At 40.6% G+C, this 12,154-nt stretch overlaps 1 protein-coding gene across 3 annotated transcripts in view; it reads left to right on the forward strand.

Moving 5' to 3' along the window:
• rnf44 (ring finger protein 44) overlaps positions 1-12,154 on the forward strand; it is a 33,329-nt gene that overhangs the window by 14,682 nt on the left and 6,493 nt on the right. The window contains exons 1-5 of one of the 3 annotated variants that reach the window (XM_088932233.1): positions 8-518; positions 6,323-6,516; positions 8,850-9,072; positions 10,074-10,193; positions 11,515-11,688. In XM_088932233.1, the coding sequence (XP_088788359.1) occupies positions 6,410-6,516; positions 8,850-9,072; positions 10,074-10,193; positions 11,515-11,688 (624 nt within the window). In that variant the 5' untranslated portion in view covers positions 8-518; positions 6,323-6,409. Of the gene's footprint in view, positions 1-7; positions 519-4,885; positions 4,979-6,322; positions 6,517-8,849; positions 9,073-10,073; positions 10,194-11,514; positions 11,689-12,154 lie in introns of those variants that run through there. The other 2 variants (XM_088932234.1, XM_088932232.1) reach the window with 2 other exon arrangements.

Here is a 12,154-nt window from a genome sequence, read left to right on the forward strand (position 1 = left end):
AAGAGGCAGTTACAGTGACTTCTTCAAGAGCGAAGAGCAACCGCCGCCGCCGCCGCCACCACCACAACAACAACAACAACAACAAAAAAGGTGGAGAGGGGGGGGGGGGGTTAAAGGAAAAAGAAAATCAATCCAGATACGGGACAGGAAGCGAGACGTTTCCCTTTGTGTGACACCGACATCGCCGTCGCCGCTTCGCTGCGTGGTGTGCGAGTATCAAGTTAGGAAGTATCCGAAGTGAAAACAAGACACCCCAACAAAGACAACAGGACGATCGATACCTGCGGGCCCGTTGGCTTTACGTTGGCGGGGGGGGGTGGGGGTGGTCAGAGACGAGTGTGCCCATGCCGTACAGATAGGTCTGGTTTCGGGGTTTATGTGGACGTTTTGACTGGCAGAAAAAAAAAAGCGGAATCCTATTGTAAAAAAGCAAGCGAAGACCTTTTTTTTTTGTCCCCCAAGAAGTCTTTTTAGATGCATCGTCTCTTTCCGGACGAACCAAGTTTGTCCCCGAAAGGGTAAGTACTGTAAGAAAAAAAATTTACACCTTTCCCCCCCCCCGACTCCTTCCGAAGGCTTATCCTAGCGATGAAACTGAGCCTCGTGTTGCATTTCAGTTTTCCCTCTATCGTGGTGTGATCCGGGCACACTTCCGTGTATTAAACGATGTACGGGGGAAATGTGTTTAAAAATAATTTAAACATCACGCGGTTTATTCTCATTTGCTACTTTAAAGTTAAACTAATTTGCTGAAGAGTTTGGATGACGCTTAAACCTAAGGCATCAGTGGTGTAAGCCCTGCCAACACACAGGGCTTTGCGTGCATTTTCCTTGTACAAACCCCGGATAATTTGGTACTTTGTCTGTTCATGTGCGTTTCTGATACATTTCCTGCATTTGCAGTCGATGTCCCGAGTTTTTTTTTGGGGGGGGCACGACTTTTGGGTCTGGTACAGCTACGCTTACACGTGTTGTCTTGAGGGCTCCGGAGCCTTTGTTGAAGCTGTGCGAGCTGTGGGTAGTCCAAGCTAAATCCTCGCATGTCAGAATGGATAAAAATATATCTATTTGTTGGCGTTTCAGTGGTAGGGATCTGGGTGATAACCTTCGCGATGAAAGCGGGTGGAATCTGTGGCCCGGTGAAATAAAAACACGGTGATGAAAATTGGATTTTGAACCGGGCTTTTCTTTGTACGCTTCCTTTTGTTATTGCTTTGTTTCTGTCTGAACACATGGCCTGCCCCCTCTGCGTGGAGTTAAAGCTGCAGTACCCCCGTTTTTGAAGAGCAGACGCTCGTTAATGGAGAGAGCCGCCAGCGGCGCTAACAACCCCGTCGTGGGGGGGGGGGGGGGGATAGCAGGTGAGGGAGCGAGGAGCCCTGGGTTCAACTGATAACAAAAAAAAAAAATAAAATGCGACTACCTTGTAACTGTCGGCGAGGGTGATCATTAAAAGCGCGATCGATATTTATGTGGCGTGCGTGCAAATGTGTACTGCGGAAGCGTGGTCTTTTCTTCCGACGGACCGCCCCGCACGCTCCCCCCCTGCAGCTTCTGGGTTTTGTTCCACGTCGAATTGTCAATTAAGCAATTAACCTAATTATTTAAATGGATGTTTCAGTTTTCACTATTTACTTCTTCGCCGACGGGATATATCTTACGGCCGTTTGCAGCTGAACGTTCACTTCATGGAAGTACAGTTGCCCATAGGACGCTTAGGAGCTAGGTTATACATATTACGGTTAAGCAATTAATTAAAATACTTAGACATAATGTAACACGTGGGTCGAAGAACCAGGCCCTCAATGAACTGAGTGTGACATCGCTACCTCGTCCCCAGCATGCGAGCTTTGGCGCTCGTGTGCAAACGCTCCGACTGTTTTGAAAGTACTGTTCATATTTATAACGCTTAGTGCACATTGGGATGTCCTGACAAAAAGTCAAGATTTGCATTAAAACGTTTGTTTTTCCTTGCCGCGAAAAATGTCGATGTGGAATTTAAGTACCAAACATTTGTCTAGTTTTACATTACCTAGAAAATTGTTACGATGTACGAGTATTGGAGTTTTGAAGTAAGATTTCGTACTATGACTACATAGTAACAAATTTATCCTATAGGTGTGGCCTAACAACATGGGTGTACTGTAATTTTAAGAGCACATCTATATGTATAATTCAAGTCCGATTAAATCAAAACAGATTTACATGGGTACAAATGATAGATCTATTTAATTTTCTCATTCCAGGCTGTAGGAATCTGGATAGAGCCAGCAGTTCAATTGAATGCCTGAGTAATAAGATTCTAAGAGTGCAAACAGCTAATACACCTAACTGCCTGTGCCAGACTGGGCAGAAGCCCCCTGTTGCTGGACAAAACCAGTTTAAGCAACAGGAACACTTTATTAGTTGTGTGTCTTCATTAGGGATTGAAATTAGTAATTCCTGGGAGCGTCCTCAGATTATTTTTTTCATCGATTGAACAAGTCACATGTTGTTCTTGGCTACAGTTTTGTAATAAAATAAAAGAGTGAAAAGTGAATAAAAGACATGGGTTACTCATGTTTCCTCCAGTTGTGTATCACAGAATTAACTTGACATTATCAGATGCATACGTTTGTGTTTGGCTAATGATGAAAATTATTGAAATTCTGGTGGCATTATGATAACTGAATTCTTAATGGACTGACAGAGAAACGGTGCTTCATAAGTACAGTATGGCATTATCCTTGAAACAGGTTTCTGAAGTTTCTTGGATAAAGAGTTGTTTCGCAGCCCATCATATTTATCTGGGACATAACACGAGCACACAAACAGATAATAACACAATTTACCGTGTTTCCGTGGATATGGGCAAAACATGAGACGTAATTGGATCCAGTGCTGGTCTTGAGGTGTAATGGTTTCTGGAAGCTCCTGGATTGCTTCCAAGAACCCAGATGTCCCGAGACAACCCCAGTTTGGGGAGCACAGCTTTGAAAAAACGACTATCCGAATTGTTTGGAATGTCACCCAATGTAAGGTGAAAGCGCAAATGCGTCAAGTTTAGTCATTCACAGGGACTTCACTGAACTTGAAAATTGTGTATTTTTAACTGCTATAGTTTCAGTATTAAAGCCATTACAAAATCCTGTTTACTTTAATTGACCTCTGTCTTTGGAGTGTTTTATCTGTGTAAGTTGGAGAATGTGCAAGGCTGCTATCAACACTTAAAGGAGTGTTTTTAGTTTCTTTAAAAAATGTAACAAAAGGCTAGTGTTCCAAGCATAGTTTGTGGGATGATGTGTATGTGCAGATTTGTCAAACAAAATGTAATCCAGAGAGGACTGTTATGTTTTTGAAACTTTCAACCCCTTGAGTATACATGAATCATTATGTAATATAAACAATTTGACTGATGCCTTGACCTTGATTACAGCAAGCTACAGAGTGCAGTATGGCTTTGAATTTGTAAGGGCTTATTCAGATAACCATTTCACCAGAAGGCTTTTTTCCTGCAACCACCGTATTTATTACACCAGGAGATTGCTCAGATCTGTGGTATTGAGGACAGATATTAAGAGAAGAAGAAATAATGTACTCCTTTCCATTTGTTTTAAAGTCTGAAGCATGCAGATAATAAAGTAGAAAATACATTTATTGACGTTGTAATTCCCACTTGGTCTGTTGGTATCATAAAATAAGAGACGTAAAAACATGAAATTTTCCACATCCTGTATAGGTGCCTGGATAAACCTGAAGTGATCCAGACTTCTGTGAACTTGGAGATTTATGTATTTTAGTGTTAAATGTGCAATGTTAAGTTAATGGGCTTGTGCTGAGATGTAAAGAGCAGCAGCCAGAATTACCAATGGCGTTGCCTTTTTAACCCCTTCCTCAAAGTAAACATCCTTTTTTTCCTTTGACACTGTCTTTCCTTTCCTGAATTAATTGGACAGGTGCCCGATTCAAATTGGATAAATTGAGATTGTCCTTCATAAATTTGAAACACTGCTTTTCCCTTCCGATTACATTGCAGTAAATCCTATGTTACGTATATTGGCATAATATCATGGGATATCCCTTAATCTTTAGAGACCTCTGGGTTTTTAAGTTCAGGAAAAGATCATGCTGTTTAAATGCCTTGTATTCCTAATAAATTACAATAATGCCATTTAATTGGCTGTATAACTCAAATTAGCTTCTAAAACATTGTTTTCAAGAAACCTACAACAGAAGCTACAGCATTCTTATTTTTGTAAGTATGAATCAAAAGTCTCTAAAGTGACTGAAAAACATTTGCTTTATTGAATAGGACTATGAGGTAAATGTTAACTGCATTTGACTAGGGTTTTTTTTTTCTTTCTCAGATGTTTTTCAAGGCTTGTGTAGATGGGCCTTGAATTTGAAATATCAACCTGACACAGCTGAACGGACTAAATGAAAATGTCTTGTGCAGATGTGACGGTTACTCTGAGCCAAATTTAAATTACATCAATGTGTGCATGAAAAGCATTGATTGTGAGTTAGGCCTCTTCAAGGTGTCCAGTAGGAGCCATTGTATAGAAGACTTGATGTTAATGTTTGTTTCATGACTTGTCCTGTAAAATAAAACCATGCCTTTTCACATTTGATATGTCTTTAATTCTGTGAATCTAAAGAGCTTTTAGTGGTAGAAGCATTTTGTATCTTGTATTATTTAGACATTTAATATGATTAACAGTTGTATACATTAGATTTGTTTAGAAATGCACAGATAATGTTATTTACATTTGTGATGAAAAGGGAGAATTAAACACAGAAAAGTAATTATTTGTATACTTGGTTTCATTCTTAATCCCCTGTTTCTGAAAGCCTATGAAATTATCAGAATAATCAGTAACACTGTCAAAACCTGATGTTACAGTAGCTCTGGTACTTCCAAGAAATCTTTTCTTTTTTTCAAGTGTTTGGATTGACTGTCAGATTGGGGTATTCACTGTTCTGTAAGCAACTGGAGGTGGTAGGCTACTCTTTTGCTTTTATAGAAAAAGCTTTACCCTTTTGCTTCTATAATTATATTTACTTTTTTAGACAGTTGTCTTCAGGATTAAGGAAATATACATTATAAGATTTTGATTGCAGCTTATGCCCTGTTTTACTACATATACCACCTAGCCATGTACATATTTCTGGGCATTAATAAATTTAAGTTATTGCTTTAATTTCCTATGTTGAGATATATACCTGTATTCCTGCATAGAATTTCTCCTTCTTAGTCTGCTCCACATTGACTTCACTCTTCTGGCATCACTGTGTAGCTGGACCTTACTTAAGTAATCCTGTTTGTCAACAAAAGAATACCATTTCTAGAAAGTAAGACATATTCTGCCTCTTACCCATAAGAAGGATAACTCAGAAAGATCTATACTAAGAAAGAAGAATTGACATACAAGCCGGCAGAAAGAACTTGGAGTGTATAGTGTCTTGTAATGGACATTTTGCAGGTAATAGAATTGCATATCAATTACCAACACAGTAATATATTTTAAGAAAATCAGCAGAAAGTCGTCGTTGAGAGTGAGGAAACTCTTCTTTCAATTTGGTTGTTTTCAAGATTTTCCCCTTTATAAGCAAATGTCACAGGTAGAATGCTGTGTGACCCTTGTGGCTAGATGGCGGATGACCCTTTGTTTTTTTTAGATGTACATTCAGGACATATCAGTGAAGCTTGTGAGCCACCACTGCAGTTACATGTACAGATATAAATAAAAAATAACCAGTTAATTATTTTTCTTACACAGTCAGGACAAATATATTTGCTGCTTGCTTAGATTCACAAAAGACAAGGCACCATATGTCTCAGTTATTACCTTATTAACACTTAGGCTCAAACCTATCTGCAGCTGATGCTGAAGATGGATATGACTTACAGTGCTTAATGGCAGGGGCCTGTATCCATTCAGACATCAACAGGGCACTAGTTGCAGGCTGTCTTAACTGTGATAAATTTGCTGAGAAGCTCCAATATATAGCACTAATTTGTATTAATTGACCTGAATATAGCTTAAACTAGATTTGGCAAAATACATGTATATTAACTTGGAAAAGGCTGATTTTTTTTTAAATCACTTTTGTAGTAGTGTAAATCCAATTTACACTCCAAAGACCACACGTGACATTGAGTTGCCAAGCCTTGGAATTAAAGAGGACTTCTACAACCAGGGCTTGAGGCTTGAAGAATGTCCTGCAGCACATAGAAAGTGCACAATTGAGAGTTCATGTAAAAATGAGTTGGGGATTGAAGAGTTACATCAGTGCTGTAAGCTTCCTCCGTCAGAAATGAAGTCGGTGTTTTTCCCCACAGAGTGAAGACAATCTGAGGCTGAGACACAAGTGCCTCCTGCACGCTGTTCTCCCACTCCTGAGCAAGACTCGCCCCCCGACGTCACCAATGCGACCATGGGAAATCGCAGTGAATAGGCGGCCACCAACAGCCCCCTTCAATCAGAGGAGATTTCCAGGAGAGCCCTGCAATTCCCCAGCACATCTCAGGAGAAGGTGAGCAGGCCTAGACTGTCCCTGCTGTGGTGCTGTTCTTTAGAACCACAAGTACATTGGACTTCTGTAGTAGACTTCATTGTCATATGCACAAGTGCAATGAAATGCTTATTTGCGTGTATGCTCCTATACAAAGACATCAAGGAAACACCAAAACCAAAAATGCAGAACAGCGGCAGCAACAACAACAAGTTAAATGACATACTGTACATCTTGGAGAAAAAACACATCAGTGTGAGGCCGTGGTAGGGGTAGAGTTCAGAAGAAGCTCTCTGAGTTTGGACTCGTGTCTTTATGCTCCTATAACGCTCGCCAGAGGGAAGGGGGGAGAAAAGTGAGGGACCAGGGTGACTGGTGTCCTTAACGATACTTCAAGCCTTCCTGAGGCAGCGAGTAGTAAAAATATCATGCTTTCTTGCTTTATTATTAACATCTAATATGAGAAAGAGTATAAATTCCACTTGGTTTCACCTCAGGGCCTTCCTTTCTTTCCTGAGCTCTGTGACTTTTGCTACCCCCTTGCTAAAATAAGTAGCGTATGGGCCAGTTGAACTAATACCTGCAAATCATAGATTGTACACTGGCTCTAGTGCAGAGGCCGTTAGGACACTAGCAGTGCTAAAACCTGTTTGCTTTAGAAATGTCTTCAATCTGGAGAATTGCCCATTCCCATTTAACTTAATTTCCTCATATGGAGCATCAGTCCTTTAATTCAAAGCCGAATCTGATACAGTAACTTGGTGTAATAATGGTTTGTGTCTTGTGTATATATGTAAATAAGTAATAAAATAGTGAGTAATGCTCAGTACAATAGCATCAAAAAGTGTGATAAACATCTTTAGCTACTTTACATTCTGCCACAGAGTGTCTTAAAAATGACGTTTTCAAGGATGTCAGATCTTGAATGTGTTATTAATTATAATTTAAGTATACCTCATTTTTAAAATGTCTTTAACCGCACACGTCTTGAACAGTATAACTGTGATGGACTGACTGTGGCCTGTGAAGAAGCAGCAGGGAATCTCCTGTTGTGGCACTTGTGGCGCTGTTCACAAGTGTGGTGTTCCACCTCAGCGGTGAGAGCAGCTCACTAGGAACTGGCAGACACTCAAAATCGAAAAGGACATCTGCACACGGCCAGGGGCTGGATCATTTCTAGATGTGCGCCGTGTGCCAGATTAGTGCTTTCCAAACCCTTATCACCGCAGCTCCTTTGTCTGTTTTGCGGGCTTGCTTGTGTTTTTTAATTTTTTTGTTGTCTCGGAGAGAGAGATAAAAACAAAAGAGACCAGTTGTGGTTAAACAAAGGTGGTGCCGGTTCTCTTTTATCAGTACGCTGTGACTGCTCGATCAAGGCTTCAGCCAGCAACTAAAACAGATAAACCAAATAACATATTAAGCAGTGTTTTCTGGAGGTTTGTTGCTTGGAACAGAGTGATACTGTCTTTACAAATACCAGTGGCAATCGCTTGCTTGTGAACAGAACTTGGCTCTGCAACAACCCCCTGCCCCCCAACACAAAATGAGTGAAGAGGACCCCCAGGACACGTGCCTAATGTAAGGGAGACTCCCTCACACATACTTGCACCCCACAATTCTTGCTCAGAGAGCAAGTGGCAAAATTCTAAAGCACACCAGAGGTCTAGATCTTGATTGTGATTTTCATGTGTATTGTAGGCCTTAGCTTTTCTTCATTTGCTGGTTACTTCATTGTTTCACAGAGCATTGCAGTTGTTCGTGCTTATTTTTCCTCTTTCCATCAAGCCCGACAGTATGGTCTGAAGAGCCACAATGCATTTGCAAGATGAAAAAAGCAAACATCTAGTTACAAAGCATTGAGCTAAATGATTATCATATAATTTGAATGAACCTATTTAAATGGGTTTTAGCACTGTTTTAAATTGCTTTTACCTTTTATGGTCTAAAATAATTATTTCTAATTACTTTTTTGTATGGCAGAAGGAATCATCCTCTAGTCACTTAACCTTTAAGTCTATTTAAATTTTTATCTAATATTCTGACTTTTGTGTATCTTTTTTTTCTCCAAAACTAGCAGTACCATAACTAAATAGTGCTATAATATGTGTATATATGAAAATCTAAATAAACAAAATGTTTCAGGTTTCCTTTGTAATGTATAACTCTTGTGAGCTCTGTACTTTTTTTTATTTCTCAAAAGACTAACTCGCCACTTAATCCTCGTCACAGTCAGGCTATGTATGTGTTTCCTAGTTGATGAAGAGGCTATGGGGCTGGTAAGATTCTTCAGGAAGGTTCTGGTAATTGTCCTGTCTCACTCTGATGAGTGCTGTTTGTGTTTTTATTTGGAACAGCCCTCCAGTGAGAAGGCAGTGGGGGCGTCGAGACAGACCCTCATTGCACAACTCTTTACACCAGGATGAGAATTTCCATCACCCTCTGTTCTCGCAGCATCAGCAGCAGATCTCTTTAGATGAGTCCAGACCGTACAGTCACACCAGCGTACCGCCACGAATGCTGCACCCTGCCGCACACCCACCTCAGCAGAACCCCATCATGGTCGATCTCCATGAGCAGGTACAGGAGAGCACAGGCCTTCTGCTTCCCCAGTGCACTTAGCCTACATGGTGTGGGCTAGGGAGCACGAGAGTCAGATTGATTCAAGGCCATGGGGATCTTAAGATAAGTTATCAAATTATTAACTGAATTAACTGGATATGGTATTTAAATGTGATGTAAAAAACTGACTTCAGCCCTTGATCTATACAGAACAGAATTGGCCATAGTTTTACTACTAATCGCATAACAAGTCTGCCAGGACTTGGGCTCAGCACTCCTAAGAATTAATGAGGTAAAAAGTTAGGAGTATCTGTTAAGGTCAGTAGGGGTAATATTTGTGTGTAATACTTTTTTTCTACCAAAACGGATGGTTTAGACAGAAATGGACTTGAGATTACCAGTATACGTGTGACAGGTAAACAGATTCCCAAAACTGTTTTCAGAAGGTAATTGCAGGTCAAATTCTAGGTGCTCTTTTTAGTGGGGGAAAAATAAGTGAAGCAACTACTTTGGTGTTTAGTTTTCAATATCTAAGAGGCATTCTTTTTTGTCATCTTTGTGCAACGTTAAATCTATACTGTCAGTGCATTTAAAATATAGTTAAACATTCATTCACCAGAGGTAAAATCGGCTCATCTTTTAATGAGGCACGAAGCAAGGTTCCCCATGGTTGCCTGAGTATTTTTGTATTTGATTCCCACTTCCATTCTTTACTTTTTACTATACCAAGGCCGTGTCCTTCATTTCCATCCAGATAAGTGTATATGGTTAAAAAAACCAAAGGTCAACATGTGTATTAAGACTTGGCTTTTACACTGTGAAGGCTAGAATAGTAAAAACACCATCTTTAAATATTGTAAACATTGCCAAGTATCTTTTTTAAACTATAGTGTTTTTAACTAAGTTTGAGTTGTCTGTTAATAGTGTTGTGTTTTCTTGATTGATGGTTAACAGCTCTGAACTTTCAGCAACATTCACAGGTTCTGCCTACATTTGTGTGGATGCTGTTCCTCTTGTAGATGCACCAGGGACCGGTCCCTATATCATACACGGTTACCACGGTGACGACCCACGGTTTCCCACTCCATGCCGGCCAGCCTATCCCAGGGTGCAACACTCAGCAGCTCCCAGCATGCTCGGTAATGTTCAGCGGACAGCACTCTCTGCTCTGCTGCCTTCCGCCTCCTGTGAGTTTGAAAAGGAAAGGATGGAATGTCCATGAAGTCCATCTAGCATTTTCCCACCATATCCCACCCACTCGCAATCTACTGCCTTGGAACACTCTGAAAGTATTCACGGGGAGGTTCACATGTTCTTTTAAGTGTGTACAGTTGTTTTAACTTGGTTTTCTGTTTAGTTTACCAGTGCTACTATACATATATACCTGTTGTAAAGCTACAGATTGTTGAGCATTACTTTTCAATTTTTTTATTTGCATTTCGAAAATGACATCTGTGAAGAACCTGTGTATGTGCATTTATCTTTCCTAGCTAGTGGTCACAGTTTTCTAATGTGCCTAAATCATTTTAGTTACAAAGTGGATTTCAAGCTTGCCTTGTAGGTACTGTGTCAACACTAGTAATGGTATTGATGGTATGTGTCAATCTGAATTGTTTGTCTCCGAGGTTCAATGCAAGATTTCATTTGTTTACAACAATTTAATAACTTATCTCTATTCTTTTAAATGTCTTATTAGAGGCAGTTAGCGGAACATATGAGCCAGGTTACTTTAGTGCCAAATTTGTGCTCCACTGCTGTAATCGAGATTGAAGGACATTAAGAAAAACCTTGAAGCAGTTTGAATTTACTGAATTTTCACATGCAGAAAGGATTTAATTACTATGCGAAATAATAAAACCTGTACATGAATGAACCCGTTACTCCTGTGCACAAATTAGTGGTTTTACATTAAACAGCCAGTTTGGCATTTCCTCAGAATTGTTCCCTTGTGATTCGAGCAATAGCCATTGCTCTGTGGGTATTCCCACTCTTGGCTTGTTGCTTCAATTGGGAACTCAATGCCTGTGTGTGTGTGATGTAAGAAAATAAAGGCTAGAAAGAGGAGGCCATTCAACCCACCTAGCTTGTCTGCTGGTTAGTATCTAATTGATCCAGGGATCTCATCCAGCTTTATCTTGAACGAAGCCAGGTTACTGCAGCTTTGAGAGTTCAGGATCAAGACGATTTTAAGATGTACAAGGAGGGGAAAAAAGAAAAGCCTTCAGTTGTCGACAGAAAGTGGCAGGTATTCTGCTGTATCATGATGGAATAGAGTTGAACCACTAATTTCACCCCACTGTTGCAAGACAGTAAATTCTTGCCCTGAACCTCATAAGCCAAATGAGGGTGGCTTGATGATCTCGACAGGAGGATGGTAAATTGCCCGTGTGGTATTTTCTGAATGTCACCTCTGCCCCCCCCCCCCCCATTGAAATTGCTCTTCGTCTTGGCTTTTTCCAGCTGATCCAAGCCTGCACAATGCAGCACTTGCCAGTATCGTATCAAGCCTTTCCGCCCCTGATCTCCAGTGAGCATTTTATACTCCACCCTCCTCCGCCTGTACCTCCCCACCAGCCGCCTCACCTCGCTCCGCTGAGCCAGTTCGTACCTCTGCAGCCACAGCACCCACGCATGGTGAGTACCGCTCACTGCCTGTGCCTCGGCCGGGGCGCCATGAGGGACTTGGGCTTCAGGAGGAGCCATTTAATGACTTCTGGGACTGGAAAGGTGATCCGGGGATCATCCGGAGAATAATGTTGTGATACGAGAGCATGGGGTTTGGCCTCTAAATGTTACTACAGTTATAATTATCGAGTCAAATCTTAAAATGTTAATGCTTTCTTGATCTGATAACAGTAATGACTCAAGGTGCCACACAGAGGTTACATCCTGTGCTTTGTATTATATTTTTACCCTTAATATATTCCTTTCCCAGAGATGATCAAATGGGTTTCTTGTAGCCCTAATTTAGCATACCCTTGGCCTCTGTAAAAATGCAATTTTTCTGGTGGAGATTAATCTTCACAGTATTCAAAGTCGATAATACAGTCAGACATGAAAAGGAAATTACAGATACTGCTAGCAATATGTGGGACATATT

This window comes from Atractosteus spatula, chromosome 14 (assembly GCF_055471065.1).
Source record: "Atractosteus spatula isolate fAtrSpa1 chromosome 14, fAtrSpa1.hap1, whole genome shotgun sequence".
Taxonomy (NCBI): Eukaryota; Metazoa; Chordata; class Actinopteri; order Semionotiformes; family Lepisosteidae; genus Atractosteus; species Atractosteus spatula.